The 20,681-nt window shown below is 34.4% G+C and overlaps 1 protein-coding gene across 4 annotated transcripts in view; it reads right to left on the bottom strand.

The window, feature by feature from the left end:
* The window catches only part of Dh44-R2 (Diuretic hormone 44 receptor 2), a 237,232-nt gene that overhangs the window by 68,545 nt on the left and 148,006 nt on the right, over window positions 1-20,681 (bottom strand). For all 4 annotated transcript variants that reach the window (XR_012723874.1, XM_075313803.1, XM_075313804.1 and 1 more), the window contains exons 4-5: window positions 4,540-4,738; window positions 3,334-3,430 (exon numbers count right to left, since the gene is read on the bottom strand). Coding sequence is in view for 3 of the 4 variants with exons in the window: in XM_075313803.1 (XP_075169918.1) it covers window positions 3,334-3,430; window positions 4,540-4,738 (296 nt within the window). In the remaining variant the exon portion in view is untranslated. The remainder of the gene's footprint in view (window positions 1-3,333; window positions 3,431-4,539; window positions 4,739-20,681) is intronic.

Below are 20,681 nucleotides of genomic sequence, written 5' to 3'. Positions count from 1 at the left end.
TGTGATAAGTTAAGTGGTTCAAAATTTTCGATGCGAAAAGCCAAATTTTCAAAAAATTTACAAAGGACGTTTTCCGCCAGAAAAGAATAAACCATTGAAAAAACGTCTGGAAGAGAAGTTCATGATCGTATAGATGATACTCTACCGTAAGTAATAAGATCAATTAGAAGAAAAACGACCGAAAAATGTCGTTCCATTAAAAAAAAAAATTTCGAATACAGCAGATCAAAATACATAAGAAAAGTTGCCTTTCATTAAGTGTATATGAATTTTTTATTATACCCACAACCATAGAATGGTGACGGGGGTATAATAAGTTTGTCATTCCGTTTGTAACGCATCGAAATATCGATTTCCGACTATATAAAGTATATATATTCTTGATCAGGGAGAAATTCTAAGACGATATAACGATGTCCGTCTGTCCGTCTGTCTGTCTGTCTGTCTGTCTGTCTGTCTGTCTGTCTGTCTGTTGTAATCACGCTACAGTCTTCAATAATGAAGAAATCGTGCTGAAATTTTGCACAAACTCGTCTTTTGTCTGCAGGCAGATCAAGTTCGAAGATGGGCTATATCGGTCCAGGTTTTGATATAGTCCCCATATAAACCGACCTCCCGATTTGGGGTCTTGGGCTTATAGAAATCTTAGTTTTTATCCAATTTGCCTGAAATTTGAAATCTAGAAGTATTTTATGACCATAAAGAGGTGTGCCAAAAATGGTGAGTATCGGTCCATGTTTTGGTATAGCCCCCATATAGACCGATCTCCCGATTTTACTTCTTGGGCTTATAGAAACCGCAGTTTTTATCCAATTTGCCTGAAATTTGAAATCTAGAGGTATTTTCGGATCATAAAGAGGTGTGCCAAAAATTGTGAGTATCGGTCCATGTTTTGGTATGGTGCCCGTATAAACCGACCTCCCGATTTGGGGTCTTCGGCTTATAGAAACCGTAGTTTTTATCCAATTTGCCTGAAATTGGAAATCTAGATGTATTTTAGGACCATAAATAGGTGTGCCAAAAATGGTGAGTATCGGTCCATGTTTTGGTATAGCCCCCATATATTCCCAAATTTTACTTCCCGGTGAAAATCTACAGATTTAAGATTTCAAATCAAGACGTTATTTTATAATTTTCTTGTACACTTACAAGAGATGTTAATAATTCCTCTAAAACTCAAACAAAAATGGTTCTTATAAATCCAGAACCTGATATAATCCTCGTAGGTGAAATCTTTAAATTTATCTTCCGGAAGTGTCCTCAAGCCCTGCTGAAATTTCAAAGGAAACCCTAATATTTGGTTCATGGTGGTGGGTATTTAAGATTCGGCCCGGCCGAACTTACTGCTGTATATACTTGTTTTTTTGTAAACTAGTGTTATTGTGTGAAATAATAAAATTTACTTGCTTCAGTAAAAAAATCCTAAACTGAAAGCAGTTAGGAACAGTTCATTAACTACATTAAGGCATGTCATTTTACTAATACTGTTTTCTTCGCGGGGTATACGAATTTACTACTGAACAAGAAAATTTTATTCACTGATAACAAAGCATTCGTAAAAATGAACAAAAACCGAACAAAAACTAAAATCAAATTTAGTAAAATTTCATATAAAATGATAACTCTGACTTCCTTTATTATAGAAAGCTTATCATACATACGAATAACACTTAGCATAGAAAACTATTTCAGTTCATTCGTACTAAGAAGTATTCAATCCTTTCAATTCTATTTTATTAAGCCAACTGCCTAAAAATTTGAGAATAACAATTCGAAAATTATTAGGCATTATATTTATTTTTGTCATTACAAGTAAGTCATTATAACACACCGCAATGTAATGCAACGTGTAATGACAGCTTTACTCCTGGTAATGCCAATTGTAATGAGATGTGGTTACCTAGTTTTTGCTGGGCACATGTGTGTTTGGCTGTTTCGTTCTTGTTGCTTTGGCCAAACATAGCAAGTCATGTTCACAAAAAGAACAAAAACACACATAAAAAGCAGAAATGCATTTTCCAAACATGAAATTTGTGGTGCGAGAACAAAAACAATTTTTTTTCGACCGTCGTTTGATGGGCTTTTCAACTAGTATTCTATGATTTATGCAAGTTTTTTAGGTAAGCGTTTTTCAAAATAAAACCTCCAGCTTTTCTTCAACATCTTCGATAAGATTTTTCTATGCAGCTAAAAATATATATTTATTTATATAAAAATTCATTTTGGGGGGGGGGGGGGGTTTGATCCCCCTCATCACCCCCCTGAATACGGCCTTGGTTGCGGATCGGCTACATATAACTATAGCCCGATATGGACCATGTTGTTAGCGACCATATACTAGCGCAATGTACCAAATTTCAACCGAATCCGATGATGTTTGCTTCGCCAAGAGGTTCCGGAGGTCAAATTTGGGGATTGGTTTGTATGGGGCCTATATATAATTATGGACCGATAGGGACTAATTTTTGTATGGTTGTTAGAGACCATATACTTTCACCACTTACCAAATTTCAACCGGATCGGAATTTTAACCAATCTACAGACAAAGAAAAAACATGGATTTAAACCTAAAATGTTTAAGTGGGTCTAGAGTGTTAGGCTACCAGCTAACCTAACGTACCCCTAAACTACATAGTGGTCAGGATATAATAACTTTATCTGCCAAAAAATGTGCCTACCAAAAATATTGATTTTAGACCCCATAAAATATATACCGTTGGTCTCAGAATCACCTCCTGAGTCGATCTAGCACGCGGTTCTTTTGTTAGAGTTTTTTTTTGACATTTTTGGAATGTATATAAAAATACAAATATTTTGGTGGTCGGTCGAAAGAGGGATTGAACCCACAGCTGCCAACTACATGTATGTTTCTGTTATATAAAGTTTCTTTACATCGCCTCATTGGCGCCTAAAATTATTCTATAACTGTTTGCCTGTTGTGCGTTGATGGATATAGCGATAATGGATAGTATGTTGGCTTAAAAACAGTATGGTCTGCGGTTCGATTCTCCATCAAGGTAAAAGGTAAAATTTAAAACATTTATAAAATCTCCTACATTGTTTGTATTAAAGAAAAAACTAAGATCTAAAAAATCTCGTAGAAATGAAAAAGATGTGAGGGAAGATGCAGTAAGCCAGAAAAGAATTTTTTTGAGATTTGTTTTTACATACTTAAAAAAAAAATCAACGTTTATCACAAAAACTATATACTTCTCGTCCAAACAAATTTCCATACAGCGAAAAGCAAATGGGAAACGATATTTGTTTGTCTAAAATTGCGTTTGGAAGGAAAGTATTATGTTTTTGCTGAGTTCAAATGAAATCAATACGTACCACTTGCAGGAACAGTGTCAATATCCACAGCAATGCCGACAGGATATAGGTGAGAAATAAATTCGCATGAATTGTATTCCGAAGGCATTTCAAGTCTCTGTAAGTGCGTGTGCCAGTGCAGTGCCAATATGGAGAAAACATAGAAGCAAAAAAAAAAAAAAATACAAAACAGGTGATATTGTCATTGAAGCTGTAAGGAAATCGAGAACGATGAAGAAATGAATTGTAGCAAAATAAAAAAAAATGGATGGTGTAAAATTAGAATACGAATCAATCAAACACGGAAAGGAAATGGAAATGAAATTTTAATTCTTGAAAGCAAAAAAAAAACAAATAGAAAAAACAAATAGAAAAATCTTTACATTAAGGAAAATTTCCCTTCTTCACAAACATACACTTAAAAAAAAGTGAACTCTCTATTTTACTAAAGCAAATTTAACTTTATTTTAGATCATGGAATTATTAGGTTTGGAGAAAGTTTCATTTAATCTAATAATAATGAGTACGTTAATTACATGAACTAAAAATTGAGAAAAAATTATACACAAATGCAGCATTAAGGTTTTGCTAAATTCGTACTTCTCACAACATAGTTCATTATTTCTTTAAATTTGTAAATTTTTCTACAAATGCCTCCATCTTGAACTTCGAATGGCACTAAATATATTCTTGCAGTCCAATTTTTTCCTTCAAACTTTTCAATTTTCTTTATCAAGTGAGATAAAATTAATTATTTCGGATAAGTTTTCCTGTATTTGTCGAAAAATATTTATTTATTTTTATGACATTGGCGTGATGTCAGCGTTTGTAATACTATTTAGTTAAAATTTTCTAAAAATAACCGACATTTTACTTCCTGGTGGTTTCGCTTTTTTTCAGTGTACGACTTTAAATGCCGATTTCAAAGGTGACTATTCTAAATTTAATGAAAATAACTTTTAAAGTTAAAGTTAAAAATTTCTTTATTTTAAAGAAATTTGTTCTTAATATTGTGTATATATTGTCTTCTCAAATTTAGATTGTATAACCTTTCAATGTAGGTCAATATTATATTTTTCAAAGGTATAAAAAATAATAATTTCATAATTTCAAAAATGATATTCTAATTCTACAATGAGAGTGTAGGCGATTATTATGTGCACAAAATACAATGTGAATTATGACAATAAAACAAAAACAATATAATTACATTAAGTAAATACTTACTTAAAGCAAAGAAATACGATTAAAGCTATAGCTAGAGCACTTAAACTTAAAAAATAACCACAGCAATAGATGTATGTGGGCAATTCAACGCCCGGTGAAAAATCAGCTATTGGCGGCATTTCCACAGAATGATGACATTTGTCATAGTTTGAGTAACTGTCCCATGTACCATTTGGAAAACAATAACGGGTGGCATTCTCTAAAACATAAACAACAAGAGAAATATTAAAGGTAAAAAAATATATGAAAAAAATGGACAATTTTTAAGACAATTTAAGACAATTAGTAAATAAAAATCATCAAATAATGTCCTCCAGAACCAGAATATAGCAAGTCTGAGCAAATTTGGTAATGTTGCGACCCTTGGGCTCTTTAGACCAGTTGTCAGCATTATATAAAAAACAAGTAAGTAAAGTAGAAAGTCGGGCGGGGCCGACTATATCATACCCTAAACCACCATTACAGAATTAGTAATCATAAGCATTTGTGAGGTAACATATACACGCTCACAAAAAATCGCTTCTGTAACATATACTCCCAAACATATTTTGCTTCAAGCATATACATTCTTGGGTATTGCCCAAACATTTATATGTTTGATCTCTACCAATATATAATATGTTTGAAAGCATATTTGTCTAAACAATTTATGTTTGGGTAGTCTAAGTTCCAAACATTTTGTATTTTTGCATCCAAATTCAATAATGTTGTCTTCCAAAAAACAATATGTTATTTTGTGAACATATAATATGTTTGGAAGCATTTTGCACCCAAAAATATTATATGCTTAAAAAAATTCTCCCAAACAATATTGTGCTCAAAATTTTATTTATTTATTTATATATTTACAATCATAATGAATTATGAAAATAAACAGGTAATATAGGTGCTGGCAACATAGGTTTTCGACCTGAATGCTCAAAATTTTGTTTCTGCCTAATTGTATATTCCCCCACATCTTTCTCACTTCCAAGACATTTTTTTAGTTCTTAGCACCTTTTTCTGTAATACAAACATTGTAGAAGAAATTATTCAATTTTTTTTTTATTTTAATTTTACCTTTTGCCGGACGGGGATTCGAACAGCGGACCACACAGTTTGTAAGGATCAAAGAAGTAGCTGATCAATTGCCCAAGGAAAAATAAAATGTTAATTTTGTAATAACAAGCAACAACCACCAACTTAATTCAATATCGCTCCCTGTTAAATAGCGCTCCAAGCTACTAAACACATATATGTTTATAGGCTATTTCTAAATTAATATATGTTTGCATCCAAGCATATTATATTTACAAACATTTTATGTCCCAATCATAATATGTTCTAACATATTAACATATATGTCCCAAACATGTTATGCTAGTTTATGAAAATTATATGCTTGCACTCAAAAATATTGTGTTTAAAAATTTGTGTTCCAAACATATAATGTTTATAGCCAAACATATGAAAAACAGTCTTTTTCATCCGTGTAGGTCTGGGAGATAAACCGCAGTTGCATATTTAAGATAATTAAGGGGTACATGTCTATGGGTGCTTTGTGTCAATCTGACTATAGCTCATAGTCAATGTTGTCGGGGAAAATGTTCTGTTTACCCTACAGGGACAAAAAAAGTTCCCTACTTTCCCATACATTCCCAAACAATTTTCCCTACTATATTTTTCGTTAAATTTAAAAAAATTTTACAAAACAAAAATGGTTCTAAGTACTTTATTATCTTAAAACATGAATATGCAACGTATATAACTTAGAATATAAATTTGTATTACCACCATGGTTGCCACAGTTAGTAGAATTCTACCCAAATTAGTATTTTTTTTTTGTTAAATCTCTATAAAAATAAAATTTTGGAAAAAGTTTCTATAAACAAATTTTTGTTAGAAATTTTTCTATAGAAATAAAATTTTGACAATAAATTCTATAGAAATAAAATGTTGAGAAAAAATTCCACAGAAATAAAATTTTGAGAAAATTTTTTATAGAAATAATATTTTGAAAAAAATTTCTATAGAAATACAACTTTGACAAAATGTTCTATAGAATTAAAATGTTGACAAAATTTTCTACTGGAACAAAGTTTACCACACACTGTTAAAGATCAAGCCTTGTCGGCTTCTAATTTCCTCCTCTAGAGCCACCAAAATGTAAAAATTATTACAAATTGTGTTGAGTGAAAATGTCCTACATTGTGGCCCTACGTCCCTACAAGACGCTAAATATTACAAAAACCCTACATATAGGGAATTTCCCCTACTTCTAGCAACACTGGCTGTGTTGATATTGGGCGTACGGAGTTAGTATGCCACTAATATTGAACCCATTATTAAAAAAGAGAAAATCGTTAAATTAGTGTGGGTAATAAATACAAATTTTTAAAAATCGAGCAATATTCTTATGTAGGAGCTACAAGTACGTATAAGTACGATCGGCTAGTACATCAAAATTTGAAATTTGAGTAACATTGGTTAATAAATAAGAGTACTATGGCCAAATTTGGGAAAATCGAGCGATACATATATATGGAAGCTATATCTAAATCTGAACCAATTTGCATAATATTTTGCTGGTTTGATTAATACCACAAAAGGTTACCTTGTGCAAGATTTGAGTAAGATCAGTTAAGAAATGAGGCCTGTATGGTCAAACCTAAGGTTATTAAGGGCGAATTTTTCAAAATCGGGCGATACATATATGGGAGCTATGTCTAAATTTGAAACGATTTCGATGAAATTTTGCACATATAGTTAGTACTATAGAGGACTGGATCTAGCCAACTTTTAGTAAGATCGGTTAATAAATAAGGGTTCTATGGCCAAATTTGGGAAAATCGGGCTATACATATATATATGGGAGCTATATCTAAATCTGAACCGATTTCGATGATATTTTGTACATATAGTTAGTGCTATAGAAGACTACATTTAGCCAAATTTGGGTAAGATCGATTGATAAATAAAGGGTTTGTGGCCAAATTTGGGAAAATCGGGCGGTACATATATATGGGAGCTATAGCTAAATCTGAACCGATTTCGATGATTTTTTTGCACATATAGTTAGTGCTATAGAAGATTATATTTAGCCAACTTTCAGTAAGATCGATTGATAAATAAAGGGTTTGTGGCCAAATTTGGGAAAATCGGGCGATACATATATATATGAGAGCTATATCTAAATCTGAACCGATTTGGATGAAAGTTTGCAGACTTGAAGGGCGATGGAAAAGATTACCTTTTGCCAAATTTGGTGACGATCCGTTTGAAAAAACGCGCAACGTGACCCCATTTGTCGAAATCGGGCGATACATATATATGGGAGCTATATCTAAATTTGATCTGATTTCTTCCAAATTCAATAGCGTTCGTCCTTGTGCCCAAAAAAACTCCCTGTACCAAATTTCATCAAAATCGGTTAATAATTGCGACCGGAATCCTGTGAACAACAAATACATGGACAGACGGACGGACGGACACCAAGCGCTAGATCGACTCAGGAGTTGATTCTGAGTCGATCGGTATATATTTTATGGGGTCTAAAATCAATATTTCTGGTAGGCACATTTTTTGGCCGATCAAACTTATTATACCCTGACCACTATGTGGTCGAACTATGTGGACGAACGCTATTGAATTTGGAAGAAATCGGATCAAATTTAGATATAGGTCCCATATATATGTTTTGGCAAGAGGTAATTTTTTCCAACGCCCTTCAGGTCTGCAAAATTTCATCCAAATCGGTTCATATTTAGATATAGCTCTCATATATATGTATAGCCCGATTTTCCCAAATTTGGCCACAAAACCCTTATTTATAAACTGATCTTGCTCAAAGTTGGCTAAATGTAATCTTCTATAGCACTAACTAGATGTGCAAAAAATCATCGAAATTGGTTCAGATTTAGATGTAGCTCCCATATATATGTATAGCCCGATTTTCCCAAATTTAGCAATAGAACCCTTATTTATTAACCGATCATACTCAAAGTTGGCTAGATCTTGTCCTCTATAGTACTAAATTTATGCGCAAAATTTCATCGAAATCGGTTCAGATGTAGATAAAGCTCCCATATATGTATCGCCCGATTTTGAAAAATTCGCCCTTAATAACCTTAGGTTTGACCATACAGGCCTCATTTCTTAACTGATCTTACTCAAATCTCGCACAAGGTAACCTTTTATGGTATTAATCAAACCCGCAAAATATTATGCAAATTGGTTCAGATTTAGATATAGCTTCCATATATATGCATCGCTTGATTTTCCCAAATTTGGCCATAGTACTCTTATTTATTAACCAATGTTACTCAAATTTCAAATTTTGATGTACTAGCCGATCGTTGTTGTTGTTGTTGTAACAGTTTATTGTGATCTCATCCATTTCATGTTATACGCTTGGTACATCAGCTTGTTGGCAGATCAAGGAACTCTGCGACTAAGATGGGGTGTGTCCAGAGTGATCTGGTGGTAAGTCGGGTTGGTTTGGCTGGGCAAGAGAAAAGATGACGCGTGTCGTGTGGCCCTTGGTTGCAAATTGGACAAACGTCAGCTACGCTGCTATCAATCACCGATAAGTAGGAATTGAGGCGGCTGCACTTGCCTGATCTTAATTGGGCCAAAACTACCCTAGTCTGCCGTGGGAGGTCTCTTTCCTCCGGTGCTATGGGCGGTGGTCGGACTCCAAGAACAGGATTAACCTTGTAGCTTCTCACCGCTTCAGCTACAGTATCCTCATGAATCCTGTTCAAACCTGCCTGGTACGCTGCTTGATCTAGAGGCTCTCTTTTATAGCGCTGGATCTCGCGCTCTAGATTATGTATATCAACCCTTACGTTCCTGGGTGGTGGTTGTGTATCCATAAGATGGTGGTTTGGATGATTACTGCGATAACAACCCAGGAGATACTGCTTTGACAACATGTAGTTGTGTCTTCGCACAGGGATGATCTTTGTCTCCACATAAAGGTGATCCAGGGGTGTGCTGCGGAGACACCCAGTCGCAGTTCTAAGAGCAGCGTTCTGGCAGGTTTGTATGTTATTCCACTGCGTATCACTGGTCTGCGGTGTCCACACTGGCGCTGCATAGTTTACCACTGACCGGCCAATTGCCTTATAAGTAGTTAGCAAGGTTTCTTTGTCCGCACCCCAAGTACTGCCGGCTAGTGACTTGAGGACCTTGTTTCTACCACGGAGCTTATTACAAATTGCAGTGGCATGGGCAGATGACCTAAAAAGGCTGTCGAATGTGACCCCAAGAATCTTGGGGTAATTTGTGGTCGGAATTATTACTCCATCGACTCTGATATTCAACTGCCTGCGCACTTCTGCCGTCCATGTAGTAAATAGTGTGGCTGAGGATTTGGTGGGGGATATCCTCAAGTTTCTCGCAGTGAAATAACTGGTAAGATTAGCTATGTAGACGTTCAACCGATCGCAAATGTCATCAACATTGGGCCCAGATGCCAAGATTGTACAGTCATCCGCATATGATACAATCTCGACGCCGTCAGGAGGGGGTGGAATCGAGGACATGTAGAGGTTAAACAGTGCCGGAGATATCACCCCACCTTGGGGAACTCCCTGTTTAACTCTACGCGGTCTTGACTTTCTGTCCCTGAATTCCACGTACGACTGGCGTCCACACATATAATTCAGCACCCAACGCTTCGCTCCTGCCGGTAGGGACGTATTCTCGATGTCCTCAAATAATGTGGCATGGTTGACCGTATCGAATGCTTTCGATAGGTCAAGCGCCACGAGGACCGTCCTGTGACACGGCCTGGGCTGGTTAAGTCCCTTATTAATATGTGTCGAAATGGCATGTAAGGCTGTTGTCGTACTATGTACCTTACGGAATCCATGTTGATGGTGGGCAGCTGGAAAATTCTCCACAAGGCTGGGGAGGAGTAATGCCTCAAGTGTCTTGGCTACTGGCGACAGAAGGGATATCGGTCTGTACGATTCACCTTTGCTCGAATCTTTGCCCGGTTTCAGTAGTGGAATCACCCTTCCCATTTTCCAGACATCGGGTATAATGTGTGATTCCAAAGACAAATTGACGAGTCTGGTCAGGTACTCAACTCCCAGTATTCCCAGATGCTTCAGCATTAGCATTGAAATTCCGTCAGGGCCCAGCGCCTTAGATGGTTTCGCGCTGTTGATGACATTGGTAACTTCGACTGCAGTAAATTGTGGTGTGTCATCGGCTCGGAGACCACGTACACGACGGGTGGCTCTCCTTTTCGCTCTATCACTCTCGGGATGCTCGACAAACTGTCGGTTGAAGTATTTGGCGCACCTCTTCGGATCAGTCACAGTCACGTCGCCAAATGTGACTGAAATCCCATCATCCCTTGTGGAGGGGTTCGAGAGGGCTCTAACTGTTGACCACAATTTACCAGTTCCTGTTCCTAAGTTACATTGCTTCAGGTGCTCTAACCAAGTGTTCCGCTTGTGCTCGTCGACTATCTTACTAATCTCTAGATTTAGTTCTCTGATTCTAGGATCAGCAGGGTTAGCACGACGGCGTTCATCACGCTCGTCTGCGAGTCCCGCCGCTTCGGCTGGGAAGTTGGGCCTCACCTGGGCAATTCGACCAGCGGGTATGAAGCGAGCGGCTGCTGCGTTGATGATGTCCCGGAACTCCCTCTGGGCAACATGAACATGTGAGGGGGACGGGAGCTCACTGAAGCGGCGATCGGTGTATTCTCTGAAGCCTTCCCAGTTGGCTTTCTTTTGATTAATAAACGTCCGGCGTTCAGAGGTTATGAAATCGGAGGGTCGGTTGATGGTGAGAATTATGGGGAGGTGGTCCGAACCCAATGAAATGACGGGTTGCCAGGAGACGTCATTTATCAGACCAGGCGATGCTAACGATAAGTCTGGCGAACTGCTGCAGTCACCCATAATTCTCGTGGGGGCCTCTTCGTTCACCGTGCAAAATGTGGAGTCGTCTATCTGCTCTGCCAAAGCTATGCCCCTCTGGTCATTACCCAGGAGAGAATGCCAGAGTTCATGGTGGGCATTAGCCGATCGTATTTATATGTACTTGTAGCTCTTACATAAGAATATTGCTAGATTTTTACAAATTTGGATTCATTACCCACACTAATTGAGCGATTTTCTCTTTTTATACCCTGCGCCACACTGTGGAACAGGGTATTATAAGTTAGTGCATATGTTTGTAACACCCAGAAGGAGACGAGATAGACATATGGTGTCTTTGGCAAACATGCTCAGGGTGGGTCCCTGAGTCGATATAACCATGTCCGTCTGTCCGTCTGTCCGTCCATCCGTCCGTTTGTCTGTGAACACATTTTTGTGATCAAAGTCCAGGTCGCAATTTAAGTACAATCGCCTTCAAATTTCGCACATGCTCCTAGTTTGGGTCTGAATAAAACCCTATTGATTTTGGAAGAAATCGGTTCAGATTTAGATATAGCTCCCAAATATATCTTGCGCCCGATATGCACTAATATGGACCCAGCAGCCATAGTTTCATACCGATTTGCTTGAAATTTTGTACAAACATAACACTTAGTCGTAAAGTCAAGCGTGCAAAATTTGATTGAAATCGGTTCAGATTTAGATATAGCTCCCATATATATGTTTTGCCCGATATGGACTTATATGGCCCCAGAAGCCAGAGTTTTACCCTAATTTGCTTAAAATTTTGCACAAGAGGAACAATTATTACTATAGTCAAGTGTGCCAAATTTTATTGAAATCGGTTCAGATTTAGATATAGCTCCCATATATATCCTTCGCCCGATATGGATTAATATGGTCCTAGAAGCCAGAGTTTTGACCCAATTTGTTTGAAATTTTGCACTAGGAGTACAATTAGTACTGCAGTTAAGTGTGCAAAATTTGATTGAAATCGGTTCGGATTTAGATATAGCTCCCATATATATATCTTTCGCCCTATATGGACTGATATGGTTCTAATAGTTTTGGCCCAATTTGGTTGAAATTTTGCACAGGGAGTAGATTTAGCATTGTTGCTATTCGTGCCAAATTTGATTGAAATCGGTTCAGATTTATATATAGTTCCCATATATAGTTTTCGCCCGATTTACACTCATATGACCACAGAGGCCAATTTTTCTACTCCGATTTAGTTGAAATTTTGCACAGGGAGTAGAATTAGCATTGTAGCTATGCGTGCCAAATTTGGCTGAAATCGGTTCGGATTTATATATATCTCCCATATATAGCTTTCGCTTTCATATGACCACAGAGGCCAATTTTTTACTTCGATTTAGTTGAAATTTCGCACAGGGAGTAGATTTAACGTTCAGATTTAAACGTTTCCCATATTTTTTCACTAACATTGTGTTCCACCCTAGTGCATTAGCCGACTTAAATTTTGAGTATATAGATTTTGTAGAAGTCTATGAAATTCTGTCCAGATCGATGATATTAAATGTATGTATTTGGGACAAACCTTTATATATAGCACCCAACACATTTGACGGATGTGATATGGTATCGAAAAGTTAGATCTACAAAGTGGTGCAAGTCGGCCCCGCCCGACTTTAGACTTTCCTTACTAGTTTTAATAATAACCCCGTAGGTGCAATAGCAACTACAGCCAGTGTTGCTAGAAGTAGGGGAAATTCCCTATATGTAGGGGTTTTCTAATATTTAGCGTCTTGTAGGGACGTAGGGTCATAATGTAGGGACATTTTCACTCACACAATTTGTAATAATTTTTACATTTTGGTGGTTCTAGAGGAGGAAATTAGAAGCCGGCAAGGCGTGATCTTTAACAATGTGTGGTAACAGCAGTTACCACACGTGCCAAAAAAAATTAAAAAAATTTTAAGATTACCACAAATCTACCAAACAAATATTTGTATAGAATTTTTTTTTTTGAAAACTTTATTCCTGTAGAAAATTTTGTCAACATTTTCTTTCTATAGAAAATTTTGTCCAAATTGTATTTCTATAGAATTTTTTTTTTTCAAAATATTATTTCTGTAAAAAATGTTCTCAAAATTTAATTTCTATGGAATTTTTTCTTAAAATTTTGTATAGAATTTATTATCAAAATTATATTTCTATAGAAAAATTTCTCACAAAAATTTGTTTATAGAAACTTTACCAAAATTTTATTTCTATAGAGATTTAACAAAAAAATTACTATTTTTGGTTGAATTCTACCAACTTTGGCAACCGTGGTGGTAATACAAATTTATATTCTAAGTTATATACGTTGCCAGAACCATTTTTGTTTTGTAAAATTTTTTTAAATTTAACAAAAAAATAGTGTAGGGAAAATTGTTTGGGAATGTATGGGAAAGTAGGGAATTTTTTTTGTCCTTGTAGGGTAAACCGAACTTTTTCCCTGGCAGCACTGACTATGAGCTATAGTCAAATTGAGACAAAGCACCCATAAACATGTATCCCTTAGTTTTCTTAAATATGCAACTGCGGTTTATCTCCCATACCCATATCAATGTTACCCCACAATTGCTTATGATTAATAATTCAGTAAGGGTGGTTTAGGGTATGATATAGTCGGCCCCGCCCGACTTTCTACTTTACTTACTTGTTTTCTACATAGTTTTCTTTTTGAGTTTCTTCAACTCAAATCAAATTGTGTGATCAACTGAAGATTTCATATGCCACCGTTATGATCTCCTTCATAAATAAATTCCTGAAGTGGTTCAATGCAATCAAGTGAATGCAAGAAATTCCCCAACACGTAACAACAGAGTGACATAGTACAACAAGTTTTCGAGTATATGGAAAACTTTGGTATATTTTGCACGAATAGAAAAAGCTAAAACATACTATGTTCTACGAAGTCGATATCCCATAATAAATTATTTGATAGATAAAAGTTGTATTTGATGGCTTTGTAAGTGTCATAAAAATACAAAAATAAAAGCATCAAAGTTCGAACAAAAACAAGGGAATGAAAGAGTAAAATATTTGTGCCAAGACGACTATTAAAAATCCTACTGCATACTTGGTAGAGGTTATAACATATGAATGAACAAGTAAGGAAAGTCTAAAATCGGGCGGGGCCGACTATATTATACCCTGCACCACTTTGTAGATCAAAATTTTCGATACCATATCACATCCGTCAAATGTGTTGGGTGCTATATATAAAGGTTTGTCCCAAATACATACATTTAAATATCACTCGATTTGGACAGAATTGGATAGACTTTTACAAAATCTATAGACTCAAAATTTAAGTTGGCTAATGCACTAGGGTGGAACACAATTTTAGTAAAAAAATATGGGAAACATTTAAATCTGAAGCAATTTTAAGGAAACTTCGCAAAAGTTTATTTATGATTTATCGCTCAATATATATGTATTAAAAGCAGGGCTGTAGAGCCGGAGTCGGAGTCTTGGAGTCGGAGTCTGAAGATTTTGCTGGAGTCGGAGTCGGAGTCGTAAAAATTTTGCTCGACTCCGACTCCGGATAAACTATTTTTTTTAAAACACTTCACATTTTTGTAACTAAACAAGTTTTTTTCGCAAATTAGTTTCCATTGCGTTATTCATTCGATCAATGTACAGCATGATTGTAAATGAAAATCAACTTCCAATTACGGCTATCTTTTTATGTTTCCTAGAATGTTAGACTAGCAGATGGGCTGGATCGATCCATTTTAATGCCCATATCAATTTATTTGAAATATTTCGAACAATCGAAATTATTTCTTTTTTAATTTTATTTTAAGGCCATATACATATGTGGAATATTGACAGAACATTTTTTCAAAGTTGTTTTTTATAGAAAATTTTGTCAAAATGTTATCTCTATAGAAAATTTTGTCAAAATTTTATTTCTATAAAAAATTTATTCAAAATTTTATTACTATAGAAATTTTCTATTTCGTCAAAATTTTATTTCTATAGAAAATTGAGGCAAAATTTTGTTTCTAAAGAAACAAAATTTTATTTCTATTGATAATTTTATTTCTATAAAAATTTAAGTCAAAATTTCATTTCTATAGAAAATTTTGCCAAAATTTTATAGTAGTAGATTTTTTATTAGAAAATTTGGTCAAAATTTTATTTCCATAAAAAATTTGCAAAAATTTTATAGTAATAGATTTTTTTATTAGAAAATTTGGTCAAAATTTTATTTCTATAAAAAATTTTGTCAACATTTTATTTCTATAGAAAATTTAGTCAAAATTTTGTTTCTGTAGAATATTTTACTATACAAAAATTTTTCTAAAACTGTATTTTTATTGATAATTTTTTCAAAATTTTATTTCTATAAAAAAATTGTCAAATTTTATTTCTATAGCAAATTTTCTCAATTATTTTTTCTTACTGATGCTCACTGCTATAAAAAATGTATTCAAAATTTTATTACTATAGAAATATTTTTTTCTATATAAAATTTAGTCAAAATGTTATTTCTATAGAATATTTTGCAAATTTTTTTTCTATAGAAAATTTTGCAAAATGTTGTTTGTTGCACAATTTTTTTTAAATTCTATAAAAAAAATTTGCCAAATTTTATTTCTATATATTTGGTCAAAATTTGATTTCTATAGAAAATTTAGCCTAAATTTTATTTCTATAGAAAATTTATTTAAAATTTTGTTTCTGTAGAAAATTGTGCAAAATTTTATTTCTATATAAAATTTTGCAAAATTGTATTTACTAGACAAAAATTTTTCCAAAATTGTATGCTCACTGATACTCACTGCTAAGTCGAAAACTTGTAGAAATGAGTCAAATTTTTCAATGAATGAATCATAAATGCATTTTTGCGAAATTGTCTAAACAATTATAAATATTTCCCAAATATTGTCCGAGACTTTGTAGAATTTGAGATTTTATCAAAATGTAGATCTAAATACAAAGTTGTGCAGAGTATATTATAATCAGACCTCCCGACTTTAGACTTTCCTAGCATTTTTATTTTTGGTTAAAATTGTGTTACGTCCCATAACGTTAGATTTAAATTTTAAGTACATAGATTTTGTAGAAGTATATACAATTTTGTCTAAATCGATTCAGATTCAAATTCATGCATATGGGCATATACACCTGTATATGGCTCGCAACAAATTTAAAGGATTTGATATAGTATCAATAATTTTGGTCCACAAATACATATATTGTTTGTATCTTCTCATATTATGATGGTTATTTATATCATTATTTTATTTATTAAACATTGCCCTAAATTTGAAATATAGAGTTCAATTGGCATCTAATGTGAAATTAAGACCTTTTTTTGCACATATAAATAAATACGATACTTTATATCGATCCACTTACGGTACCCCCACAATAGAACTACAAATTAGTGGTATTAAATTGAGATTTAGTTATATAACCCGGAGTCGACTCCGGAGTCGGAGTCGAGCTGATGAAAAATGCTGGAGTCGGAGTCGAGCAAAATTGGCTCGACTCCACAGCCCTGATTAAAAGTTTAGGAAAATTAGAGTCATCTTTACAACTTTTCGACGAAGCAGTGGCAATTTTACAAGGAAAATATGGTATTTTTACCATTTTTGTTGAAATCAGAAAAATATATATGGGAGCTATATCTAAATCTGAACCGATTTCAATCAAATTTGGCACACATGACTATATTACTAATTGTACTACTAGTGCAAAATTTCAACCAAATTGGAATAAAACTCTGGCTTCTGGGGCCATATAAATCCATATCGGGCGAAAAATATATATGGAAGCTATATCTAAATCTGAATTGATTTCAATGAAATTTGGCACACATGACTATACTACCAATTGTACTCCTTGTGCAAAATTTTGAGCTAATCGGGATAAAACTCTGGCTTCTGGGTCCATATAAGTGCATATCGGGCGAAAGATATATATGGGAGCTATATCTAAATCTGAATCGATTACAACCAAATTTGGCACGCATAGATACAATGCTAAATCTACTTCCTATGCAAAATTTCAACCAAATTGGGCCAAAACTCTGGCTTTTATCTGAACCTAATGTGGCCATACATTAACCCTTTCACCACCGAATTACAACTTCTGCCACAAAAATTTAAAATTTCTTTTTTATTTCCTAGCACTACACTAAAAAAACAGTGAACCCACCAGGAAAAAAACTTGGTTAAGTTTAGAAAATTTAGATTATTTTTAGAAAATTTTAACTAAATAGTATTTTAAACGTTGACAAGACGCCGATCACAAAAATAAGTAAATATTCGAGAGGGTTCACATTTTTTTGAGTGTAACAGCATATATATATTTATACACTGTGCCACACTGTGGAACAGGGTATTATAATTTATTGCATATTACACTAAACAAGTATATAGGGCCGTAAGTTCAGCCAGGCCGAATCTTATGTACTCTCCACCATGGATTGCGTAGAAACTTCTACAAAAGACTGTCATCAACAATTGAATTATTTGGGTTGTGGTAATACTAACCGATGGCAAGGTGTCTTAAAGCTTCGTCTTCTAAATTGTAAGTTACTCCATACGGGGTATATATTAGACAAAACAAGTATATACAGCAGTAAGTTCGGCGGGGCCGAATCTAAAATAAATCAAATTTTATAGTTTCCTTTGAAATTTCAGGGGGGTTTGATGACAGATTTTATCCCAAGCGGATAAAAACTACCGATTGCGGTTGCTGATAGTGTCAAGCATCTGGGGGTCACGTTAGATAAAAAATTAACTTATGGGAAACACTTAGAAGAGATCCGTAACAAATCGTTAAAATCGTTAAGGGCGTTGTGGCCGCTTTTGTGTAGAAAGTCTCTGCTGAATCATAAAAATAAGAATCTTCTGTTCAAAGGTATCATAAGACCTATTTTAACATATGCATGTCCAGTTTGGTACAAAGCTGCAAAGACCCATTTGGAGAAGTTACAGATTGTACAAAATAAATGTTTAAAAATTATCAATGGAAAGAATTGGAGATACTCTACTTCTTTACTTCATAATGAAACTGGATATGAGAACATTTGTGATTTCATCAAAAGGCTAAATTTAAATTATTTTTCCAAAATTGAAACTTCCCCTTATTGTTTGATAAGGTCTTGCGTAGAGCAAGTATATTAAAATATTTCTTTGTTTTACTATTAAATTATCAAATTGAAAATATATGTTTGTTTTAGGTTATTGAATTAGATAATCTTCTGCATGCATGTTAATTTTCAACAATATTTGACTTTTGTTTAATTTGATATAAAGGTCTTTAACCTGTTTTTGCCTTTAATAATATGTATCTTAAATGACATAGCTTATATTGCCAGCCAGAGTCTCATTTGTTGTAATATCTATTGTGATAAAATCTCATTAAATGAATTGTATTTAAAAATCAAATTAATAAAGAAGAATTTGAAGAATGAAAAAAAAACCGTTTCTAGAAACCAAGGAATTAAATCGAGATATTGGTCTTATGGGGGCTATACTAAAACATGGACCGATACTCACAATTTTCGGCACACCTCTTTATGGTCCTAAAATACTTCTTGATCTTGATCCAATTTTCTAGATTTAATTTTGGATAAAAACTACGGTTTCTATAAGCCCAAGAAATAAAATCGGGAGATCGGTCTATATGGGGGCTATACCCAAACATGGACCGATACTCACCATTTTTGGTACACCTCCTTGTGCTCCTATACTACCTCTAGATTTTAAATTTCAGACAAATTGGATGAAAACTACGGTTTCTATAAACCCAAGACCTCAAATCGGGAAGTCGGTATATATGGGGACTATATCAAAAATTGGACCGATATAGTCCATTTTCGAACTTGACCTGCCTGCAAACCAAAAACAAATCTGTGTCAAACTTCAGAATAATAGAGCCATTATTGAAGGCTGTAGTGTGATTACAACAGACAGACAGACGGACATGCTTATATCGTCTTAGAATTTCTCCCTGATCAAGAATATATATACTTTGTATAGTCGGAAATCTATATTTCGATGTGTATTGTTGTTACAGACGATATACTAACACCACGTACCGAATTTCAACCGGATCGGATGAAATTTGTTCCTCCAAGAGGCATCGGAGGACAAATCTGGGGATCAGTTTATATGGGGGCTGTATATATTTGGAACAATTTTAGCGTGAATATTAGAGACCGTATACTAACACGACGTACCAAATTTCAACCGGATCGGATGAAATTTGCTTCTCTAATAGGCTCCGCAAGTCAAATCTGGGGGCCCATTTATATGGGGGCTATACGTAAAAGTGGTCCGATATGGCCCATTTGCAATACCATCGGACCAATACCAATCCAATCAATAACAACTACTTATGCGAAGTTTCAAGTCGATAGTTTGTTTCGTTCCGAAGTTAGCTTGATTTTCACAGACGGATGGACAGCCGGACAGACGGACATAGCTAGATCGACTCAAAATTTCACGACCCAGAATATATATACTTTATGGAGTCTTAGACCAATATTTCGATATGTTACAAACGGAATGAAGTATATATAAAAATATTGACCTAATGTAAAATATTATACTACCTAAAATTTAGTAAATAAACTCAATTTACACAATATCAAGGATAAATTTTTTTTAAGATAATACATTTTTAATGAAAAGACAGTTTAATCTTTGCTTGAAATTTGAAATTTTTGTCATTCAATTTAGGACTCTCATCTTGGAAATGTACGTTAAAATAGTATTTCTTTCATCTAGGGCATTTTTTTTTAAGTAAATAAAAACATTTTTGAATTAGGAAATTCGTCCTTAAAATATCCGATATATGTAATCTTTAGATTTAAGGTAAAAACGCTTCAAATATAGAGTAACGTTTATTTTGAGGATTTTATTTCTCTAGTTAAACCATTCTATGTTAAGCTCAATGACATGGGACTCTCTTTTATAGCCGAGTACGAACGGCGTTTCCACAATGCAGTGAAACACTTAGAAATGGCACCAGCATTACTGAGGTAGGATAATCCACCGCAGAAAAACTTTTTGGTGGTTTGGTCGAAACTGAATTTGAACCCACAACCCTGTGTATGCAAGGCGGGCATGCCAACCATTGCACCACGGGAACTTTATCTAAATCCGAGCCGTTTCTGTGAATGTCCAAAAAAAAATTCATCTTAGTACCCACCAATATGGAAAATAGTTATAGCATATTTAGATAATAGTCATTTCTTTAAATTATTTATCTATTTATTATTTAATT

This window comes from Haematobia irritans, chromosome 5 (assembly GCF_050003625.1).
Source record: "Haematobia irritans isolate KBUSLIRL chromosome 5, ASM5000362v1, whole genome shotgun sequence".
NCBI classification, from domain to species: domain Eukaryota; kingdom Metazoa; phylum Arthropoda; class Insecta; order Diptera; family Muscidae; genus Haematobia; species Haematobia irritans.
The sequence above is the reverse complement of the archived record's forward strand: the minus strand, read 5'-3'. Positions and strand labels throughout refer to the sequence as shown.